Genomic DNA, 23,646 nt, shown 5'->3' with positions numbered 1-23,646 from the left:
AGATCTGTGCAGAAAGGGGGGCTCAGGGACAAATTCACAAATCCAGCAGCCCGAGAACCCAGAGTGTTTGAGTATTTATACATTTGAGCAAAGAAAGGAATTAGTATTCAATGCTTGCAAGTTCCCTAGTTCTCTTCATAAGGAGTATTCTGTCTGCTGTTGGAAAATGATCTTCTCACTTCTCATGCTCATTAATCTTCATGCTCAGTCTCTCCCTTCTTCTTAGAGATAGGTTTCTTGAGTGTGTGGCCAGGGTCGGCTCTTGCTGGAATGGCCTTTTACCCTGCTGGAGCTGATTCAGCACAGTTGCTGCATTGCCTTTATCAGTTTGTTCCCTTTCTTGTGGGTTCTCCCAAATGTCCTTGTAGCCATAAATTCTGCATTCTTTGTGTCCACCATCATGAGTGGTACATCCTTCTTGCCAAACCTCGCTGACCTGCCCTGTGTCTGAGGTCACTGAAGCCTGTCAGGCCCTGCACCTCCACAAGGCAATTCAGCCAAGAAGTCACCTGCCTTTCCATGGCCTGGCCATCACTTCCAGCTTGTTGGCTACTTCTTGTTTCATGGGAATCATCTCCCTTCTTGTTGATGAGCCTTCAAATCAACAAAGGCCAAACGTCCAGGAACATATTTTCCTAAGAAATATTTTACACTTTTCAGATTTTCATCAGGATCAGTGTGTGTGTGGGAGCGGGAGCAGCCGAGGCAGAGCGGAATGGCGGAGCTGCGGGCCTGGGCAGGATCCAGTGAGTTCCGCAGGGCCCCAATCCGCACTGCGTCCCGCAGGGCCCCCACCAGCACTGCCATGCCCGTCAGGGTGAGCCAGAGGTGCCAGGAGCAGCAGGTGAGGGGCAGGTGTGGGGCTGTGCGGGTTGGCAGCAGGCGGGGGCTTGGCCATGGTGTTGGTGTCAGGTGCTGCTGAGCCCGCGGGACCTGTTGGGCAGGGCTGGGGCCCCTCTGGTGCTCCAAGGGCCCTTTGAGGCAGCTGCCCGGGGGGAAGCGACTCACAGCGATGGCACGGAGGAGCTGCCAGTGGAAGTCAGATATTCTCCATTCTTGGACACTCTGGAAATTCATGCTCTGGGCATGGCTCATGGCCAAAATGCACGGATTTCTCCTAGTTTCAAGTTTGGACTGCACTCAGAGAATATGTCAGGATAAAGGAAATCTCTAAAAGTATTTTCTGCTATTGGAAGGACCTGTTACTCTAATTCTTTCTGTGATGCCTAACAGAGAACTCCACCCACATGCACACTATTTTGAAAGCTTTTCCACTTATTGATACATTTTACCAAAGAAAGAAATTAATCCTCATTGGTTCTAAATTACAGTTCCCCTAAATACTATTCTACCTTCTATTTGGGATTTATGTCTGCCTTCTCACGTTAATTAGTCCACATTTTTCAATCCATTTATCATAGCCTTTTAGATTTTATCTCGCCCAATTTTGCCTCAGAATGGAGCTGTTGGATGGCAGAAATTTGTTTTGTTAAAAAATGTTCTTAGATTGATAAACATTTTAGTGATGTGTGAGTTCCAATGGGATGCGACATATTCTGTACTAAATGATGTGTTCAGCCAAGCAACCCAAATTTCATTACAACTGAAAAACTCTTTCCATTTCACATCTAGGAAAATAATAATTTCTAGAGCTGAGGAAAAGAGAAAGGGTTTTCATGCATGTTGAGAGTTGAAATTCAGATTGTGCAGATGAAATTCTTCTTAGAGCTGACACTGTGATGTGCTTCCATAGTGCCAAGTAAATCCCCGTGCTGGTCCTGCCCTGAATTCTTGATTGTTTTGTGAACCACTCTCACCAGGATTGTTCGCTGAGTCAAGCTGGCCAGCTCAATTGTACTCAGGCACTGGAATTCAAGGGAAGCCTATGCCTATAAATGCCAGCAATTGGGAAAGGATGACTTGCTACTCCAAGGCTTGGCTGCATTAGAGGCTGAGTGAGGGTGGCTCTCTCAGGGCACTTTTGTAGCTGGCTCATTTCAGAGGGAGAGCTGTGTCAAAGCAGCCCTTTTTGGTGATGTGACAGCAAACCTTTGCAAATACAGGTCCTGTTTAAAAAGAAGGGTGTCAGAAATCAGAGTAATGGAGAGTAGGCTGAAGTTTTTACAGAAAATTTCTTTCCCTTTTTAGCCAAATGCCAGTGATGCCTGGCAAAATGGAAGTGCACAGGATGTCAAATCGTGTAACCCACTTGGAGGTATGGCTGCCTTTCATCTTTTGCTCAATGTCTGTAAGACTTTCAACTTGGTAATTCTTTTACACAGCATATTGTTGGGACAGGCCATCTCTAGTGTTCAGAGACCTCAAACTGGAGGTGGAGGTCAGCCTCAGGTCAGCCTTGCAGTCTCTTGTCACTGCATTCAGACAGTGGTTTATTTCCCCTGAGAAAGCCTGCCAGTCCTTCCTTGTTCACATACTGCTTGATGGGTTGCAATTTGGAGCAAGGAGGTCAAGGTTTGGATCACCTTATGCATTTAAATTCACAGACTTGGTAGCTAAGATGTTGGTTTTGGAACACCTAGGCACTGTCATTACCCATTAAACTAAATTGGGACATTGAAATAGAGTGACCTTGAGCAAGTTGCATAGAGAATTTCATAAGATCAATATGAAAAACCATGCTAGATTAAATTTTTCATCTTGGTAATTAATAAGTGATGTTGCCACAATACTACACTAGGTTCTTTTCAAGGAAATGGAAAGGAAGATATCGATTTCATCTTACTGACAGATTCCAACATTCCCCTGAAAGCACAATGTGCTTAGGTGGTGCCATTTGTATTAAGCTGTTCTGAGTGCAGTTTCCCCAAGGAGCCTGGCTCCAGGCAGACACCAGGTGCACATTCCCCTTCCAGGCACTCAGTGGTGCTGCCTGCAGCAGGGAGCTGAGCCAGGCACAGCCAGGTGCCCTGAGCAAAACAGGCTCTGACCTGGCTGTGGCTGCAGTCACCTGCCTGCAGGGACATCCCTGCCCCTGCGAGTGCAGCTCTTGCTCTGCCTTAGCCTAGTGCAGTGGATTTTAAGGCAGCATCATGATGGCTTTTGGAGAGACAAAACTCAACTTCTGAGTTCTTCATTGGGGATGTTCTGTTTCACGTGTGATTGATGATTTGTGTGATTCTTGCTGGTGGTCTACATAGATCCTTTGGGAATATTCAACCTTGAATACCTGGCATGTGAGGACTGGCATTAAAGAGTCAATTTTGGAACTTTGTGCCACATCTGCTTTGGGCTGGCACAGAGCAATTCAGTTGACACAGGTCTGGTTGCTGGTAGGGTACAGGGTGCCTTTGCAACATGCTCCATCCAGTACCAGTTAGGGATTGGGCTTTGTCACAGAATCAGAGAATATATTAATTCAAAGGGAACCACAAGGACAGTGAAAATCAGCTCTGTAGCCAAGATTTCTATCATCATTTTAAATCAACTCTTTTCCCTTCTGAAAACTTCCCATTTGACACTTCTTTTTCTGCTTTCCTTTCCGTTGGGAAAACCAGCAGATGTGAGAAGGGCCGAATCACACACTTCATGTCCTGTCCCTGAGGAGAAGAGAACAAAGCCCATGAAGCCTGCAGGGAGTGAACAGAATCCTTGCAGTGCTGTTTATCGCCGACCCTACAGGGACAGGGTGATTCATTTACTTGCTCTGAGGGCTTACAAGAAGCCAGAGTTGCTTGCTCGCTTGCAGAGAGATGGAGTCATGCAAAAGGACAAGGGCAGCCTTGCAAAGATCCTTCAGCAGGTGAGATTGTGCAGTTTGTGCCAGCATTATTTCCACCACTCTATTCTTTTCCTGATTGACACTTTAAATTCTGTCTCTTTAAATTAGATACCCATGAACAAGTTAGGGAATGCTCCCTGTTAAGTTCTTCCATCGGCTTCATCCAGAGGTCTCAAACTGAAAGTCCATTTGACAGAAAGAAGGAAAACTTCAAAACTTTTGAGGCATTGTTGTTTTCCTAGAATGGCTGGCAATGAGTAACACTTTGTAACATTGTTGGTCTTCATGCCTTATTGCATTCTCTTTCTTTTCCATGCACTGTTTAACTGCTTCATGGAGTACCAGGTGTTCCTTGATTGTGTGAAATGGTTTGTGATGGCACTTAAAATTTCCTGGGAGAAGCTCCAGACCAGAGAAGTTCAGGAACTGCAGAGGCCAGTGTTTCATTTGAACAGTGTTGGTGGCCTCTCAATGGTACTTGGCTTCTGCTGGGATCTGTGGGGATTGCCTTCCAGGGTGTTCCAGGCACATCCTCCATGTTAAAGATGGTAGCGAAAATTGAAGCAGAGGGATTCTTTGCTGTCATGTGAATTAAAGCTCCATCTTCCTTGGATCTCATTTATTTACCAACTTCTGAAGTACTCCTCTGAATTCCATGGTTATTTTGTTACTACAGCCAACAATAGGATGCACTTGCATTGAAAGATGCAGTGGTTCTTTCCTGCCTTTTTCAATATTCCCTGTTCCCCATGGCTGTTGCTGAATGATGCCATCCTTAATATATCCAGTAGCAACATTTCCTCCTTATCTAGGAAAACAGTGTCTTGGAACCTAGCCCAAGGAGGAGAATTCAACATGGATACAGTTTTGGTTGATCCCACAGTGACTTTTAAGAACTCAATCCCTGAACCTGGGAAATTTGTTGCTGGATTTGCTCAAGGCCGTGGCAGAGCTTTTTCACCTTGAAGACATTCACAATATAATGAGAGCCTTGTTCTGCCACCCCAACTGAAGTAGCTCATTTAGATTTCAAGTTGGTTAGAAATTTTCAGCTCCTTAGATTGTAAAGGATGAAAACATTTTCTCCTGTGCCGTTGCAATATTTGATATTTCCCTGGAGTCAATGTGCTGTAGGAAGTGTGAACTGCCTCAGGGTCCAGGTTTGCATTGTGAAAGTTCTGTGTGAGCAGCCCTGCGGCCTGAAATGCCTTGCTCAGACTTTAGTGGACATCAGAGCAAGTGGGGGTTTATTTTGTAGAAATCTCAAATGGGCAGACTGAGTTTGCTGAGATCTGGTACACACACATTTGCTTCCTTTCCAACACAGCCTGAGTTCTGTTTCTAAGGAGTCAATCCCTGATTCTGGATATCTTTGTCACTTTTACATTTCTTTTTTAGCTGTGGGTAGATAGGCATCAATATAGACATAAATGATGTTTTCAAGGCAAAAAGTCAAAGCTGTGAAAATGGTGGTGGTGTGTTAGATGAGTTATGCAGTGTGTTGCAGGGGTCAAATTGATGGAGATTTTTCCCAATGCACTTTTCAGTGGAACTCTGAGCAGGTGTCAGGGGATGAAGTCAAAACCTGAACTTTAGAGATCAGTGGTCTGGAGGTTTTATTACCACAATTTACCTTTTTGAGTAGACTTTGTATTTGTCTTGAGGATGATATGATCCTCGTTTGAGTTCAGAAGAAAAGAGCAAGGCCTATGCATGGCCTTCTCATGGCAGGATTTGCTAGAATGAACCCTGGCTCTGCCACATGATGAGGGACCCTGGGCTTGATCCCCTCTCCTTACTCACTGTAGCTCTCAATGTTGTTTTCAAAGGAACTCTTGCTAGATATGGATGGAGATCCTTGGTGTTTTCTATTGGTGAAAGAGTAATATGGCTTAAAACTCATGTGATAGAGGAATAATCAAGCTCTGTACTAAAAGACATAATTTGGTTGAAACTGGGTTCTCACAAGCAGCTGTTCAGGACCAATCATATTTCTGTAGTTTGGCATGCAGCAAGCATAATAAAGGTTTGTTTTCCTACATATCTGCCTGTAGGTAGCCAAGTGGAATGCAAAGGATAATTCCTTCAGTCTGAAGGAACATCTCTTTCAAACCCTTCAGACTGATTGGCCTGGCTACACTGAAATAGACAGACAGAATTTGAAGTTAATCCTCTCTGGGTAAGTTCAGTTGCTCAGAGAAAGGGAAAAAAATCCCTAGTGAGTGAAGCTTAGATTGTTAGAATACGGGGAGGTAGAAGGAACCTGCCAGGATCCTGGCTCTGCACAGGACACCACAAGAATCACACCAGGTGCCCAAGAGTGTTGTCCAAACTCTTCTTGAAGCCTCCTGCAGTGGCCACTGGCCTGGGGAGCCTGTTGCAGTGCTCCAGCACCCTCTGGGGCAGAACATTTTCCTGGTATCCTGCCTAAAGCTCCCCCAACTCAGCTTCATGCTGTTTCCTTGAGTCCTGACACTGAAGGACTCTGATTTCCTTGCAAGGAAAGTACTATGACAGTTGATATTTAGGCTTTGTAACATAAAATATTGGCCCATCCATACAGAAAATTGACTCCATCTCAGAACACCACCAACACCAGCCAAGAGACATCTCCAGGGCCTTCTGAGACAGATGCTCCAGCAAGACCTGCTCAGGTATTTGTGCTTTTTTAAAATTCTGGACTCTATGGTAAATTTCAGAAGACGTGCAGGTGGTGTAAAAGCTGTGATGTGAAAGTGCAGGACGTTCCCTTTCAGGGAATCCTTTGATGGAGCTCCCAAAGGGAATGTCTTTCTCCCAAAGCTTTTTAGATACTGATATGAAGTAGGACTTGCTGAGTGCTAAGATGAGAAAGTAGGAGTGAGACAGACCCTCAGTACTTCCTTTACCTGCAGTACTTCCTGGTTTGAATGCACTTTTTAGTGCAGAAAAATCGTGTTTTCAACCTTTGCATGTTCAGAAGCGCTGCTTTTACAGAATGGGCGCAAAAGATGATCCCAATCATTGGTGAATGAATGAATTATTTTCTTCTTGATGCAGAAACGGCCTCTGGCTTCTGAGTTTTCCAGTCCTGTGACGAGCAAGAAGAGGAGAATTGGCCACCAGCACAGTCATGTCCAGCCAGCAGCTGGTGGCCACTTTTCTTCCTGCCTTCTGCCCTCCACATCTCTTTTCCCTTTGGACATGTCTCCAAGTGCTGGCTCCATTTCCCCCTGCACCCATGTGGTGCAACAAACGGAGACATTTCCGAGTTCCAGCGTCCCAGCACCTGCCAGGGAGCAGAAGGAGATCCCCAATTCAAACGGGGAGAAAAATGAATTGGGGCGGCTGAAGCAGTGGCACCGCTTGGATTTCGATGAAGGTATTGATGTGCTGGTTTTCCTGACTCCTGTGTGGATAACTGTGGTGTAGAGATTTGGTATTAAGGGAAGCTTCTGCCTAAATGAAGGTGCAAGCATGACTCTTTTCTACAGTCAATAGTAAAAATGTTATTGAACAGTAAATGCAAACTAGGGAGATAGAAAGAAATGAGAGAAGAGAAGCAGGGTGAGGGGAAGAGAGAGACATTAAGTGTGGAGATAACATCATCAAATGGACTCTCTGTTGTCCAGCCTGTCCTTCTTCACCCTTGGTCTTCTCAATGGTGGGGATCTCCAAGTCTCTCTGGAGGTGCCACCTTCATACTGTCCAAGATTGGAGTATCCACAGGGTGGTCACAGCTGTCCCCACATCTTGGGCTAGAAGCCACGAAAGCAGCAATTTTCCTTACCCACAGTCTCTACTGTGGAGGTTTTTGTCTTGTGTCCTAATTGCAAACCTCCGCTTCTGTTATGCCAAGACTTGGAGGTTTTCTTCTTGCCATCTGTGTTTCTCTCACATTCCTGTTGTGTTGGCTTATCTTATGGGAAAATCCTTCTTTGTCAGTGTTCTGAAATAGTTAATTGTGTTTTTACACCCTGTGAAAAGGTAGCTTTGAAAGCGGGCACTGGATATACAAAGGCGCTGCACTGCATGACTGCTCAATCATTTTCCTTGATGTATGGTCATGATAAATCAAGACTTCTTTCTATTTCTGCCATTACATAAGATTTTGTCTCTTGGTTTAAAAGACAACTCTAACAAAGCCCAGAACCTGTGCTGATGGAACCTTGTTGAAAACTACAAAAAAACTACAATCTCTAAACTCATTTTTAGAAATTATTTCTTTCTTTAAATAGTTCAAAACCAATGAAGAACAATGAATTGTGAAATAGATTGCTGTTAGGAGAAGCTGGTTAAAAGGAAGAGCCAGACAATGGATAGCCACAGGCAATGGATTGTTTTCTTTCCATCTGATTTCTAGTAAAATCGCAAGTGTTGATTGAGTCAGCCCTTTTTCAATCAGCAGATTTTCATGTTGAAGGCAGAAACCTGTCACACATTTATTGCAGACTCGTTTACTGATACATATTGATAAAATCTCAGTGATTCCATGGTTGTTTTCATTGACCTCAGCCTTTTCATGGAAACTGCAAAAGCTACAAATCCTGGGCTGTGGTTTCCTGGAGTTCTACTTTGAACTGCGCTGGCAGTTTCCTCTCCATCCCAGCTGCAGAATTTCATTCTTCAAAAGGTGTGGAAGTGGTACAGATTGGAAACAACATAGAAAAGGTAAACAGAAATGCATAAAGAACCCTTGATTTCTGATGACAGGGACACAGCCAGCAAGGCACAGTTCAGTTGCTTTGTTAAATCTGTGGGTTGTCTCTTTTCGAGGTTGAGCTTGCAAATTCCAAGTTGGGTTCAGCCTGGAGGCAGGTTTGAAGTGTGCAGATGCCTCTTGCAAGTGGTGGTGTGCTTGTGGAGACAGGTGCTTTGAGATGGTCTTTCCACATTTCTTCTGGACACAGACACGGTACCTGCAAACCTTGGGATGCCTTTGGAAAGATTTTTGCTTAAATCTATAAACTCTCGTGAGCAGCTTTGTTCAGGAGCCAGTTCCCAAATTCTGCCCAGCAAGTGAAGGAAAAATCTGTTCCGTGTTTCAAGTTGGGGCTTAGGTTGAAATTTTCAGTGGACTGAGGCATGAGAGCAAGTGTACTTTTAGGAATGAAATGCTCACAGCAAAGCTGCTCTTCCAAGTTGCTCTGAACATACTGTGACTCTTGGTCTTTCTGTCCAGTTTTACTCCCACTTTTACTCTTCTTTTTATACCTCTGCTATACAACTGAAATCAAGAAAAGAAAGTGGAACATCACACAACAGTTCTTTCCTCAAGAATTGAAGTTCGGATATCTTCAATATTGTCAAGAATGGCTGAGTTTTCACAAGATTAATTTGCAAACAATGGCAAATGGAAGGTCACAAGGAATGGAACGGATCGTGTGGAGTTATTATGCTTGCCACAAGACCTGAAATGGAAAGCAGAGAGAGATTACCATGATCTTGATTGTTCCTTCCAGTTTCAGCTGCCTTGTCTTTATGGCAGCTCTTTTTCTTATGATGGTAATTCTTGAACATTTCTTTGGAAAGAGGGCTGAGAGGTTACGTGTGCACTGTTTCCCAAATGCCTCTGCCAAGAGCCAAAGGGCAATTCCCAAGTGCAGAGCTGTTTCCAACCCCATCCTGCCACGTTAATGAGGAGCACTGGGCTTGGTCTGCAGGGTATTGGAGCCTTAGTGCCAGTAAGCCCTATAGAATGGAATTGGCTTTCCTGCTGACAAGAGTGCAGGCACTCATCGAAACTTTGGGCCTCTGGATTTGGCAGGGAAGTGGGGATAAAATCGTGGCATGAGAAGAACTTCTGATTTCTTCTTTGTTTCTTGTCGGAACATCGATATTGATTTCTCTCAAGCTGTTGTCTTTTGTGAAGCTGCATCTTTTGCTGCATGACTTCATTGGCTGTGTAGATGCCACCTCATGCCTTCAAATAAGAAAAGCTGAGCTGGGGCTAACGCTGTGGAAATGCACAAACTGTAGATTACACTTGCCATTCCCTCTTTCTACTTCCCTGGAAGGGCTACTTTGGAGAAGGTCTTATGTGCTTTATTGTTTCATGTTGTTGCTTCTTGTGAGTAATTAGCTGTGAGAAGAACACTCTGAAGGACTTTTTCAAGACTGTCCAAGTGGGATCTTTTGGCCTTTTAACAATCTCCTGATGGAGAGTGTCAAAATTCTCCTTTTCTCTAGGAACTACTAAAGATACTTCCATTGCCTCCACATGCTCTGCAACAAGTGACCAACCAGATTACTTGAGGTGAGTAAAAGAACAATTCACCCTTGCCCCTACCAGTGGGGTGCAGTGTCCAGCTCTTTCCTGTGCTGAAAGGGTGAGTTTGAGCAGGTTGAGTTGGGCCTGGAAGGCTCAGAGCAGAGATGAACACCGAGGTGGGTTAGGCCCGGACGGGCCCTCCCTTCCTGCACTGCAGTTGCACAGGCTCAGCTGCAGCAGTGCTGCTGCATTCCATCATTGAATTTCCAGTGCAGGAGGGGAGGGAGAAGTGTGTCTGTGTGTGTGGTATAAAAGACTGGAACTTGCTGCCAGCTTGTGTGAGAGCAGGGATGTTGGCAAGGGCAGTCAGGCCTCCTGCAGCTCTGGGGCAGCCGCGGCCTTTGGAGCAGGCGCGGCAGGGCCCTGGGTCACATTGCTCCTGGGCCTCCCAAAATGTTGAAAGCCATCTGTAGTTTTCTTTTCAAAATTATCCTGCACACTAGTCAGGTGTGTCTGGCCTGGAATGCATCCTTGGCACCAGTTGTTTTCAGTCCTTGTTAAAAATTTACTCCTTTTTATATCAGTCTCAGGATGGTTTGAAGTACTTACTCCCATGTGGAGGCAGCTTTTGTTATTGAAAAAGAGCAAGATCTTAAGGCCTAGAGGAGCAGAAGCTTTGGTGTGAGAGTGTTGGGAAGTGGCATCTATTGTTCTCATTGCCTCTTCATCCAGGACTTTTATCATGTACTTGATAAACGTCATGCCTGTTGAATTGAAGGAGAAGGGAATGAAGAAGGTTTGACTCCCATCAGTGGCCTGAAGCATTAATGAATTGTGCCCTCCTTAGGAGCAGATGTTCTTTATGGAGTATTGTTTCAGGCTGATCTAGAGATTGATTTTGTGGCTGTATTGCAAATGCCTCAGTTCCATGATCAGTGATGTCACTGCTGTCCGCTTGAAGAATCCAATATTATAATTAACTCTGACGTTAGACAGTAAAGAATGTAGCTCAAAAGTCCAACTCTGGGCACTCAACTCCATAAATGAGGTCCCTGACAAATATGTTTTAGACACGTATTGTCACAAGAAAGTGTAACTAATTGAAGCTTTTCCCACAGACGAAGAGATTATAACCTAGTAATGGATCTCCTCTTCCTTAAGCTGCTGTGTATTTCCTTTGACATTTGAAATTAAAGCAAATGTTTTCTAAGTGTGCTCCACTTCCTAATGGAGAAAACCTCTACAATGTCAAGTGTTAGTAACTAAGTGTGATAGAAATGTGACAGATTCCTGAGCTACCTAATTGCATTCTCTTCATGCACATGAGCTTGAAAGTAGAAACTGTTGGTCCCAGAGCAAGTGACGCAAAGCTTGGGTGTCTGTGTTTGACATTACCCAGTGCTTAGCGTAAAATTACACATGTGTTTTATGGACTAGAAACATACTGGAATGTTCTCTTAGAGTTCACTCATGGAAAAATGGACTCATTTTTTCCCTAAGAAAATACGTAGCCATCGTCTCCTTGGAGCAACGCCAGCGCTACCAGGATGACTTCAATGCAGAGTATGACGAATACCGGAATTTACATTCTCAGATTGAGAAGATCACAAAGAAGTTCAGACAGTTTCAGGAGCAATGGAAGTGTCTGACTCCAGGCTCTGAATCCCATCAGGTAAAGAAGGACAAAACCATGAAGACTGTGCTTCATCATCACAGCAGTGTTTTGGATTCCCTGCAGCTGCTCAGTGAAACAATGGGAACCTGCAAATTGGCAAATATGGTCAGACACTGCTTGGGCTGGGTCTGATTTTTTCCAGACCGTGCCCAAAAGCCCCTGTTTGAGCTGTCTGCGAAGGAGCAGTAAGGGGAGAGGTGTCCCAAGCAGAGTCTTAGAGCATGGGCTCCTTCTGTTGCCTGTTGAGAGGCTTAATTGCAGATCTTGGGTGCTGCTGGGCGGGGGACATTTGTTTTTGTAAATCTCCCAGAAGAGTGGTGGCTGACAGGGAAGGAAAAGTCTAGAGTCAGACTGAGCGAACATTTAGTGTTTTACCAACGTTTGCATTTCATAGTGGTGGTGAAATACTCCTCATTTTCTTTCTCTTGTAGGCACTGCATCATCGAATCCTAGCAGATTATCAGCAGTTACAACAGGTACGTGTGACACCAGAGCTGTGGGGCCATGGTAACTGCTGAGTCTGCCTCAAGACTTTCTAAAGCAAAGGACATCCGAGTGTAGACTCTGTAAAAGTGTTTGCATGCCCTGATTTTCTTTTGCTTTCTCCTTCACAGGGTAGCCCCAGCTACTCTGAAATGAAGAGCAGGTGCCTGTACCTCCACAACAAGCTGGCCCATATTCAGAGCCGCATTTCTGAATTTGACCAGCTGTAAGTGGAGTACTGGCACCAGACACCTGCTTCAGCCTCCTGAAATTTGCGAACCCTGGATTTTTTATTTCAACTACAAGATTAGGTTTTTAGGATTTTTTAAGTTAGTATTGTACAGTAGGTTCCTTTAGCACTGAGCAGTAGGTTATTTCTTAAAAGCGTAGAATTAGTTCAAAGAAGTTTAGTAAGTTTAAGAAGTTGAAAGATGATAGTGTTGAACATTAACAATAAAGAAATCTCACTGTTTGTAATTCTTTCTCCTGTTGTTGCTTGTATTATATTTGGAGTGTGTTTCTTCCGGTCAATTCAGTTCCTCAAGTCTTAAGTTTGTCCACTGAAATGAATTCATCAGTAGAGGTTGGAAACCCACTAGCTCTACTGTGAAGTTGTGCCTCATTTTAGGAAAAGATGGTGGCAGATGGAAATTGTTTAGGACATGTGTTTTTGGACCTTTCTTGTTGTGTCAAACTCTTTGCCTGAGTGGTCAAAGGCATTGAAGTTTGGACAATAACCCCTCCCCAAATGCCCTTGTTCAGGAGGGTTACAGAGCAGTGCACATGGGCTGCTCTAAGGTGTCAGCTGAGGCAGCTCTCAGGACTGCTTGTAAATCACGGCATCACCTTGACAGTGGGCGCCAAGGAGTATCCAGTTCTTTTCAAGAGTTTTGAAAAACACATGGAGAGGTGTTGGAGTCAAGGTACTTCCATGGGTTTTGAAGAGAAATTGGGTTCAAGAGTCTCCAAAGGAATCTCAATGAGTTTTGTAGTTTTCTCCAAACTACTCTGTCACAACCCATCTTTCTAGAGATACACAAATGTTAATTCCTGCACAGACTTATGGGGACTTTGAAGTCTAGACCCTTTCCTAAGTTTCTTGTCAGGAATATATTCAGCTGAGAGGGTAGAGATGTGGCCAGCAATGCCAGAATCTTCTTTTGGCAGAGATATGACATTGACTGAGGGAGGATAACATTTGGGAACACGCAAGTAGGACGTTTTTCCTTGGAAAGTATTCTACAAATTCCTGAATCACCTGCGTGCCAATTATGTTGAGTGCCCATTCCTGAGAATTCTTGGGGCATTTTAGATTGAACATCTGAGCCATTTTTTCCCTTCTGTTCTCTGTCAAGTGTAGTTCAGCAAAATGTCACCTCTTAAACCCTGAGACTTGGGTGCTTTTTTGCCTGGGTCAGGAGTTTCTCCTACAGCTCTGCAGTGCAGCAGCCCCAGGAACGCTGCCTAGGGGGCATGGGGTGAATTGTGCTGGGGAGCCTCCCCTTGGCCCAGTGGCTGCTGCTGGTTGACAGAGCGTGCAGGAATGCTGCTGGCAAGATTGTGGGCTGAGAGTGAGGATTTTTCATAGCTACTCATTCATGACTTATCTGGTATTTTATAGAATTTCTTCTAACTAATTCAACACAGCAAAAAACGTGTATTATTTCCAACCTTTGCAAATCTAAGCTTCAAATTCTCAACTATATTTTCCTCTCCAGTTCCTTGTGAGTAGGGGCAGGCTCCCCTTGGGGGAAGGTGTATCATAGTACTGGTCCCATCTCCTTTTATTGCTGCACGAGTGCTTAGGAATACTTCAAATGGTTCTTCCAACTTATCTTGAAGTGCCTTGTTGCTGTGCTTTCTGACACAGACACTGTCCCCAGCTTGATGAGGATGTACCTGAGCATCCAATCTCATCAGGGATGGTCATACCCAAAATGGCTGTAGAGATGAGAGCACTTGGCCAAAAGATGATGAAAAGGGACTTAAATTGTCACTTCCTCTCATCTGACTTCCTCTAGATTAGGATTGTGATTGACTAAGGTCTTCCATAGAGCATTTCCTGTGGGGTCAGTTTTTCTTTAGAAGCCACTGGAATTCTGATTCTCAGTAGTGCAAGGGGAACCTCTTGTGGTCTGCTGTGTGCTTTCCTGGCAAATTGTACTCATTTCTGTCTTTGTAGGCTCTGATTTGTTCTCTCAATCTCGCTGCTGGGGTAAGACCTCCATGTGCTAAGTAGGTCTCAACTGGGAGTTATTTCTTTTATTATTACTTGAGCTATGCCTAAAGCTTTGTTTGGTGTGGCAAGGAAAAGTCTCTGGCCATGCAGAAAAAGGGCCTACTAAGGCAAATAAATACCTAGACCCTTCCTGCTGAGGTAAGTCAGAAAATAGTCTTTGGAAATAAATCTCCTGTACTACTTCCCTTTTATTGGATCCCTACGGGCAGTCTTTTGTAAAACTCTGCATTGTTCTGTACAAAGATTTTACATTTCACTTGTCACCATCCCTGTCAGCCTACCACCAAGTAGCTGCCTTTCCAAATTGTCTGCTCTACCTTCAATACACCATTGGGTTTCTTTATCTTTGTCTTCTCAAGTTTGTGTCATTGCTGCTTGACGCACTCTAACTAGTTCAGTTGTTGCTACCTACCATCCTTCAGGACAATTAAGGTATTTGAAGAATGATTGTTTTCATTGTAGTGTTTGGGATCTAATTTGGAAAAATTCACAATTTGGAAAAATATGCTAACAAGACGCTTTGTTCTGCCTCATCTCTAGCAGTTTTTCTCCTCATCAGTCTGCTGTTGAGCCCTGTGGCACATTATTGCTAATTCAGCAGGGAACTGGATGCTCCCAAAGCTGTCCCTATTTGATTTGAGAAGCTGATTCCTTGCAGAGGGATTGAGGAACACAGCAGGGTTCAAGGCAGTAGCTGTATTTAGCACCATGTCTTTTGTTCCAGGAGTGCCATCTATTCCTTTAGGAAAACCAGTGAGCTCTTTTTGCTCTTCACCAGACCTAACCATGCGCAGGACATCAATTGCTTTTTGCCCCCCATGTATTTTCAGGCCTATTCTATCAAAAGAATAGCCTCACCTGTTCTGGCTCCTGCTCTGAGGTGCACTGGCCATCCCTCAGTTACACTGTTTAGCTCTTTTTTAAGAAATACACTCTTTTCAACCGGCTTCTTCCATAGATTGCCAGCCCTTGAGCGAACTGTGGAGTGACTGTGCAAGGCAAAGGCACTCATGTCTGAACAGTGCAAAAGGTTCAGTCAAATCTGGTAACTCCAGGGCAGGAGCTGCCATCAATGTCTTTTTAAGAGATGGAAAGGCTGTTGGACATTTTGCAGTCCGGTGTAACACCTCCTTGGATTTCTTTCATGGAATCCAATCCATACAAAGGCTTTTCCCAAAGTTCATCCATTGGACATCCAATTGGAGTGGATCAATACGATCCTGTCATTCCTAAAAAGGAACACAGTTCTTCTATACATGTTGTGTCTGGTGTTTGATAAGTTGCTTCCTTCCTTTCTGTCCCCAAATTACAATGTCCTTGTGAGTGTGGCAGCCAGATGAGACATGGGCAACAATGGACATGGTCTTGAAAACAAAGACAAGATTTCATGAGAAATCAGCTTTGGATGGTAATATTCAACCCATTGCCTATGACATGCTTTCATTACATCTCCCTGTAATGACTGGACAACAGTTTCATGGGTGCCAGCTGGCTGAAATCAGGAGTAAGCTTGGGTGTGGGGAAAATAAAAGTCAAATGATCATAAGCGGAGTATGAAATGTTTTTCCAGGTGCGTCAGTAATTTCAATGGCCACCTGCAGTCAGCACAGCTGTCAGCCAACTGTAATTGTGTTCATGGTCCTCCCTGGCCTTTCCATGTCAGCTCCTCCTGCAGAGCACCTGGGGGCCTGGGCATGCTGCTGGCTTGTTTCCATTGAGGAGGCTGGGATGAGGAAAGGCCGGGGCATTGTGTCAAAGAGATGATATTTGAGTGAGCGTGTGTGTGCTGGAAGCCTCACAGACTGACGGGCCCACGACAGGATGGCCCAGAGCTGGCAGGGCTGCACCTTGCTGCCCTGGTTAGAGGTGTTGAGCTGCTCCTTTGCCTCAGAGAGAGCCAAGAGCAGCGCTTTGGTGCAGAAACACTTCATTAGCCCTGGTTTGCACAGCAGTAGCTGCTGGGGTTGGTGGGGTGCCCCTTTCTGCACTTGGAAATGAGCAGAGCCAGTGATGGGACAGGGCGGGGCATTCCCTACCTGTGCCCATTGTGAAATCCCTCTGCCCCCACTGTGTCACGTCCCGCTCCTCAGTGACATCCCGGCCAGCCTGGCACACGGAACTCCCCGTTTCCAAGGACACGTGGCCATTGTCACCGGCACAGGGCAGGAGCGCTCAGAGACTTCGGCGGCTGCAGCGAGAGCGGGGGTGTCAGAGCCACAGCGAGTGTTGTTCCACCTTGGCTGGCTCCAGCACCCGTTGTTCAAGAGCCCGATCCACCCACTGAGTGGAGGTAATTATTTACAGATCTGTGCAGAAAGGGGGGCTCACGGACAAATTCACAAATCCAGCAGCCCGAGAACCCAGAGTGTTTGAGTATTTATACATTTGAGCAAAGAAAGGAATTAGTATTCAATGCTTGCAAGTTCCCTAGTTCTCTTCATAAGGAGTATTCTGTCTGCTGTTGGAAAATGATCTTCTCACTTCTCATGCTCATTAATCTTCATGCTCAGTCTCTCCCTTCTTCTTAGAGATAGGTTTCTTGAGTGTGTGGCCAGGGTCGGCTCTTGCTGGAATGGCCTTTTACCCTGCTGGAGCTGATTCAGCACAGTTGCTGCATTGCCTTTATCAGTTTGTTCCCTTTCTTGTGGGTTCTCCCAAATGTCCTTGTAGCCATAAATTCTGCATTCTTTGTGTCCACCATCATGAGTGGTACATCCTTCTTGCCAAACCTCGCTGACCTGCCCTGTGTCTGAGGTCACTGAAGCCTGTCAGGCCCTGCACCTCCACAAGGCAATTCAGCCAAGAAGTCACCTGCCTTTCCATGGCCTGGCCATCACTTCCAGCTTGTTGGCTACTTCTTGTTTCATGGGAATCATCTCCCTTCTTGTTGATGAGCCTTCAAATCAACAAAGGCCAAACGTCCAGGAACATATTTTCCTAAGAAATATTTTACACTTTTCAGATTTTCATCAGGATCAGTGTGTGTGTGGGAGCGGGAGCAGCCGAGGCAGAGCGGGATGGCGGAGCTGCGGGCCTGGGCAGGATCCAGTGAGTTCCGCAGGGCCCCAATCCGCACTGCGTCCCGCAGGGCCCCCACCAGCACTGCCATGCCCGTCAGGGTGAGCCAGAGGTGCCAGGAGCAGCAGGTGAGGGGCAGGTGTGGGGCTGTGCGGGTTGGCAGCAGGCGGGGGCTTGGCCATGGTGTTGGTGTCAGGTGCTGCTGAGCCCGCGGGACCTGTTGGGCAGGGCTGGGGCCCCTCTGGTGCTCCAAGGGCCCTTTGAGGCAGCTGCCCGGGGGGAAGCGACTCACAGCGATGGCACGGAGGAGCTGCCAGTGGAAGTCAGATATTCTCCATTCTTGGACACTCTGGAAATTCCTGCTCTGGTCATGGCTCATGGCCAAAATGCACGGATTTCTCCTAGTTTCAAGTTTGGACTGCACTCAGAGAATATGTCATGATAAAGGAAATCTCTAAAAGTATTTTCTGCTATTGGAAGGACCTGTTACTCTAATTCTTTCTGTGATGCCTAACAGAGAACTCCACCCACATGCACACTATTTTGAAAGCTTTTCCACTTATTGATACATTTTACCAAAGAAAGAAATTAATCCTCATTGGTTCTAAATTACAGTTCCCTTAAATACTATTCTACCTTCTATTTGGGATTTATATCTGCCTTCTCACGCTAATTAGTCCACATTTTTCAGTCCATTTATCATAGCCTTTTAGATTTTATCTCGCCCAATTTTGCCTCCAGAATGAAGCTGTTGGATGGCAGAAATTTGTTTTGTTAAAAAATGTTCTTAGATTGATAAACATTTTAGTGATGTGTGAGTTCCAATGGGATGCGACATATTCTGTACTAAATGATGTGTTCAGCCAAGCAACCCAAATTTCATTACAACTGAAAAACTCTTTCCATTTCACATCTAGGAAAATAATAATTTCTAGAGCTGAGGAAAAGAGAAAGGGTTTTCATGCATGTTGAGAGTTGAAATTCAGATTGTGCAGATGAAATTCTTCTTAGAGCTGACACTGTGATGTGCTTCCATAGTGCCAAGTAAATCCCAGTGCTGGTCCTGCCCTGAATTCTTGATTGTTTTGTGAACCACTCTCACCAGGATTGTTCGCTGAGTCAAGCTGGCCAGCTCAATTGTACTCAGGCACTGGAATTCAAGGGAAGCCTATGCCTATAAATGCCAGCAATTGGGAAAGGATGACTTGCTACTCCAAGGCTTGGCTGCATTAGAGGCTGAGTGAGGGTGGCTCTCTCAGGGCACTTTTGTAGCTGGCTCATTTCAGAGGGAGAGCTGTGTCAAAGCAGCCCTTTTTGGTGATGTGACAGCAAACCTTTGCAAATACAGGTCCTGTTTAAAAAGAAGGGTGTCAGAAATCAGAGTAATGGAGAGTAGGCTGAAGTTTTTACAGAAAATTTCTTTCCCTTTTTAGCCAAATGCCAGTGATGCCTGGCAAAATGGAAGTGCACAGGATGTCAAATCGTGTAACCCACTTGGAGGTATGGCTGCCTTTCATCTTTTGCTCAATGTCTGTAAGACTTTCAACTTGGTAATTCTTTTACACAGCATATTGTTGGGACAGGCCATCTCTAGTGTTCAGAGACCTCAAACTGGAGGTGGAGGTCAGCCTCAGGTCAGCCTTGCAGTCTCTTGTCACTGCATTCAGACAGTGGTTTATTTCCCCTGAGAAAGCCTGCCAGTCCTTCCTTGTTCCCATACTGCTTGATGGGTTGCAATTTGGAGCAAGGAGGTCAAGGTTTGGATCACCTTATGCATTTAAATTCACAGACTTGGTAGCTAAGATGTTGGTTTTGGAACACCTAGGCACTGTCATTACCCATTAAACTAAATTGGGACATTGAAATAGAGTGACCTTGAGCAAGTTGCATAGAGAATTTCATAAGATCAATATGAAAAACCATGCTAGATTAAATTTTTCATCTTGGTAATTAATAAGTGATGTTGCCACAATACTACACTAGGTTCTTTTCAAGGAAATGGAAAGGAAGATATCGATTTCATCTTACTGACAGATTCCAACATTCCCCTGAAAGCACAATGTGCTTAGGTGGTGCCATTTGTATTAAGCTGTTCTGAGTGCAGTTTCCCCAAGGAGCCTGGCTCCAGGCAGACACCAGGTGCACATTCCCCTTCCAGGCACTCAGTGGTGCTGCCTGCAGCAGGGAGCTGAGCCAGGCACAGCCAGGTGCCCTGAGCAAAACAGGCTCTGACCTGGCTGTGGCTGCAGTCACCTGCCTGCAGGGACATCCCTGCCCCTGCGAGTGCAGCTCTTGCTCTGCCTTAGCCTAGTGCAGTGGATTTTAAGGCAGCATCATGATGGCTTTTGGAGAGACAAAACTCAACTTCTGAGTTCTTCATTGGGGATGTTCTGTTTCACGTGTGATTGATGATTTGTGTGATTCTTGCTGGTGGTCTACATAGATCCTTTGGGAATATTCAACCTTGAATACCTGGCATGTGAGGACTGGCATTAAAGAGTCAATTTTGGAACTTTGTGCCACATCTGCTTTGGGCTGGCACAGAGCAATTCAGTTGACACAGGTCTGGTTGCTGGTAGGGTACAGGGTGCCTTTGCAACATGCTCCATCCAGTACCAGTTAGGGATTGGGCTTTGTCACAGAACCAGAGAATATATTAATTCAAAGGGAACCACAAGGACAGTGAAAATCAGCTCTGTAGCCAAGATTTCTATCATCATTTTAAATCAACTCTTTTCCCTTCTGAAAACTTCCCATTTGACACTTCTTTTTCTGCTTTCCTTTCCGTTGGGAAAACCAGCAGATGTGAGAAGGGCCGAATCACACACTTCATGTCCTGTCCCTGAGGAGAAGAGAACAAAGCCCATGAAGCCTGCAGGGAGTGAACAGAATCCTTGCAGTGCTGTTTATCGCCGACCCTACAGGGACAGGGTGATTCATTTACTTGCTCTGAGGGCTTACAAGAAGCCAGAGTTGCTTGCTCGCTTGCAGAGAGATGGAGTCATGCAAAAGGACAAGGGCAGCCTTGCAAAGATCCTTCAGCAGGTGAGATTGTGCAGTTTGTGCCAGCATTATTTCCACCACTCTATTCTTTTCCTGATTGACACTTTAAATTCTGTCTCTTTAAATTAGATACCCATGAACAAGTTAGGGAATGCTCCCTGTTAAGTTCTTCCATCGGCTTCATCCAGAGGTCTCAAACTGAAAGTCCATTTGACAGAAAGAAGGAAAACTTCAAAACTTTTGAGGCATTGTTGTTTTCCTAGAATGGCTGGCAATCAGTAACACTTTGTAACATTGTTGGTCTTCGTGCCTTATTGCATTCTCTTTCTTTTCCATGCACTGTTTAACTGCTTCATGGAGTACCAGGTGTTCCTTGATTGTGTGAAATGGTTTGTGATGGCACGTAAAATTTCCTGGGAGAAGCTCCAGACCAGAGAAGTTCAGGAACTGCAGAGGCCAGTGTTTCATTTGAACAGTGTTGGTGGCCTCTCAATGGTACTTGGCTTCTGCTGGGATCTGTGGGGATTGCCTTCCAGGGTGTTCCAGGCACATCCTCCATGTTAAAGATGGTAGCGAAAATTGAAGCAGAGGGATTCTTTGCTGTCATGTGAATTAAAGCTCCATCTTCCTTGGATCTCATTTATTTACCAACTTCTGAAGTACTCCTCTGAATTCCATGGTTATTTTGTTACTACAGCCAACAATAGGATGCACTTGCATTGAAAGATGCAGTGGTTCTTTCCTGCCTTTTTCAATATTCCCTGTTCCCCATGGCTGTTGCTGAATGATGCCATCCTTAATATATCCAGTAGCAACATTTCCTCCTTATCTAGGAAAACAGTGTCTTGGAACCTAGCCCAAGGAGGAGAATTCAACATGGATACAGTTTTGGTTGATCCCACAGTGACTTTTAAGAACTCAATCCCTGAACCTGGGAAATTTGTTGCTGGATTTGCTCAAGGCCGTGGCAGAGCTTTTTCACCTTGAAGACATTCACAATATAATGAGAGCCTTGTTCTGCCACCCCAACTGAAGTAGCTCATTTAGATTTCAAGTTGGTTAGAAATTTTCAGCTCCTTAGATTGTAAAGGATGAAAACATTTTCTCCTGTGCCGTTGCAATATTTGATATTTCCCTGGAGTCAATGTGCTGTAGGAGGTGTGAACTGCCTCAGGGTCCAGGTTTGCATTGTGAAAGTTCTGTGTGAGCAGCCCTGCGGCCTGAAATACCTTGCTCAGACTTTAGTGGACATCAGAGCAAGTGGGGGTTTATTTTGTAGAAATCTCAAATGGGCAGACTGAGTTTGCTGAGATCTGGTACACACACATTTGCTTCCTTTCCAACACAGCCTGAGTTCTGTTTCTAAGGAGTCAATCCCTGATTCTGGATATCTTTGTCACTTTTACATTTCTTTTTTAGCTGTGGGTAGATAGGCATCAATATAGACATAAATGATGTTTTCAAGGCAAAAAGTCAAAGTTGTGAGAAATGGTGGTGGTGTGTTAGATGAGTTATGCAGTGTGTTGCAGGGGTCAAATTGATGGAGATTTTTCCCAATGCACTTTTCAGTGGAACTCTGAGCAGGTGTCAGGGGATGAAGTCAAAACCTGAACTTTAGAGATCAGTGGTCTGGAGGTTTTATTACCACAATTTACCTTTTTGAGTAGACTTTGTATTTGTCTTGAGGACGATATGATCCTCGTTTGAGTTCAGAAGAAAAGAGCAAGGCCTATGCATGGCCTTCTCATGGCAGGATTTGCTAGAATGAACCCTGGCTCTGCCACATGATGAGGGACCCTGGGCTTGATCCCCTCTCCTTACTCACTGTAGCTCTCAATGTTGTTTTCAAAGGAACTCTTGCTAGATATGGATGGAGATCCTTGGTGTTTTCTATTGGTGAAAGAGTAATATGGCTTAAAACTCATGTGATAGAGGAATAATCAAGCTCTGTACTAAAAGACATAATTTGGTTGAAACTGGGTTCTCACAAGCAGCTGTTCAGGACCAATCATATTTCTGTAGTTTGGCATGCAGCAAGCATAATAAAGGTTTGTTTTCCTACATATCTGCCTGTAGGTAGCCAAGTGGAATGCAAAGGATAATTCCTTCAGTCTGAAGGAACATCTCTTTCAAACCCTTCAGACTGATTGGCCTGGCTACACTGAAATAGACAGACAGAATTTGAAGTTAATCCTCTCTGGGTAAGTTCAGTTGCTCAGAGAAAGGGAAAAAAATCCCTAGTGAGTGAAGCTTAGATTGTTAGAATACGGGGAGGTAGAAGGAACCTGCCAGGATCCTGGCTCTGCACAGGACACCACAAGAATCACACCAGGTGCCCAAGAGTGTTGTCCAAACTCTTCTTGAAGCCTCCTGCAGTGGCCACTGGCCTGGGGAGCCTGTTGCAGTGCTCCAGCACCCTCTGGGGCAGAACATTTTCCTGGTATCCTGCCTAAAGCTCCCCCAACTCAGCTTCATGCTGTTTCCTTGAGTCCTGACACTGAAGGACTCTGATTTCCTTGCAAGGAAAGTACTATGACAGTTGATATTTAGGCTTTGTAACATAAAATATTGGCCCATCCATACAGAAAATTGACTCCATCTCAGAACACCACCAACACCAGCCAAGAGACATCTCCAGGGCCTTCTGAGACAGATGCTCCAGCAAGACCTGCTCAGGTATATTTGTGCTTTTTTAAAATTCTGGACTCTATGGTAAATTTCAGAAGATGTGCAGGTGGTGTAAAAGCTGTGATGTGAAAGTGCAGGACGTTCCCTTTCAGGGAATCCTTTGATGGAGCTCCCAAAGGGAATGTCTTTCTCCCAAAGCTTTTTAGATACTGATATGAAGTAGGACTTGCTGAGTGCTAAGATGAGAAAGTAGGAGTGAGACAGACCCTCAGTACTTCCTTTACCTGCAGTACTTCCTGGTTTGAATGCACTTTTTAGTGCAGAAAAATCGTGTTTTCAACCTTTGCATGTTCAGAAGCGCTGCTTTTACAGAATGGGCGCAAAAGATGATCCCAATCATTGGTGAATGAATGAATTATTTTCTTCTTGATGCAGAAACGGCCTCTGGCTTCTGAGTTTTCCAGTCCTGTGACGAGCAAGAAGAGGAGAATTGGCCACCAGCACAGTCATGTCCAGCCAGCAGCTGGTGGCCACTTTTCTTCCTGCCTTCTGCCCTCCACATCTCTTTTCCCTTTGGACATGTCTCCAAGTGCTGGCTCCATTTCCCCCTGCACCCATGTGGTGCAACAAACGGAGACATTTCCGAGTTCCAGCGTCCCAGCACCTGCCAG

General features: G+C 45.0%; 1 protein-coding gene across 1 annotated transcript; it reads left to right on the top strand.

Moving 5' to 3' along the window:
* The first annotated feature begins 715 nt into the window (after nt 1–715).
* On the top strand, nt 716–12,317 carry ELL2 (elongation factor for RNA polymerase II 2). Its single transcript, XM_059492140.1, has 11 exons — nt 716–844; nt 2,149–2,215; nt 2,283–2,349; nt 3,616–3,760; nt 5,794–5,918; nt 6,303–6,393; nt 6,779–7,100; nt 9,908–9,974; nt 11,430–11,601; nt 12,036–12,080; nt 12,219–12,317. Exons 1-11 carry the CDS (start codon nt 716–718, stop codon nt 12,315–12,317), a joined length of 1,329 nt encoding a protein of 442 aa, XP_059348123.1.
* Nucleotides 12,318–23,646: the final 11,329 nt, after the last annotated feature.

This window comes from Ammospiza nelsoni, chromosome Z, assembly GCF_027579445.1.
Source record: "Ammospiza nelsoni isolate bAmmNel1 chromosome Z, bAmmNel1.pri, whole genome shotgun sequence".
In the NCBI taxonomy this organism is placed as follows: Eukaryota; Metazoa; Chordata; class Aves; order Passeriformes; family Passerellidae; genus Ammospiza; species Ammospiza nelsoni.
Note: the sequence above shows the minus strand (reverse complement) of the source record. Positions and strands in the feature narration are given on the sequence as shown.

Excerpts from the sequence above, each read along its gene's own strand:
- ELL2 (XM_059492140.1), top strand. The coding sequence starts at position 716 with ATGGCGGAGCTGCGGGCCTGGGCAGGATCCAGTGAGTTCCGCAGGGCC. Across the intron at positions 6,394-6,778 it reads CTCCAGCAAGACCTGCTCAG|AAACGGCCTCTGGCTTCTGA; the intron begins GTATTTGTGCTT and ends TTCTTGATGCAG. Across the intron at positions 9,975-11,429 it reads GACCAACCAGATTACTTGAG|AAAATACGTAGCCATCGTCT; the intron begins GTGAGTAAAAGA and ends TTTTTCCCTAAG.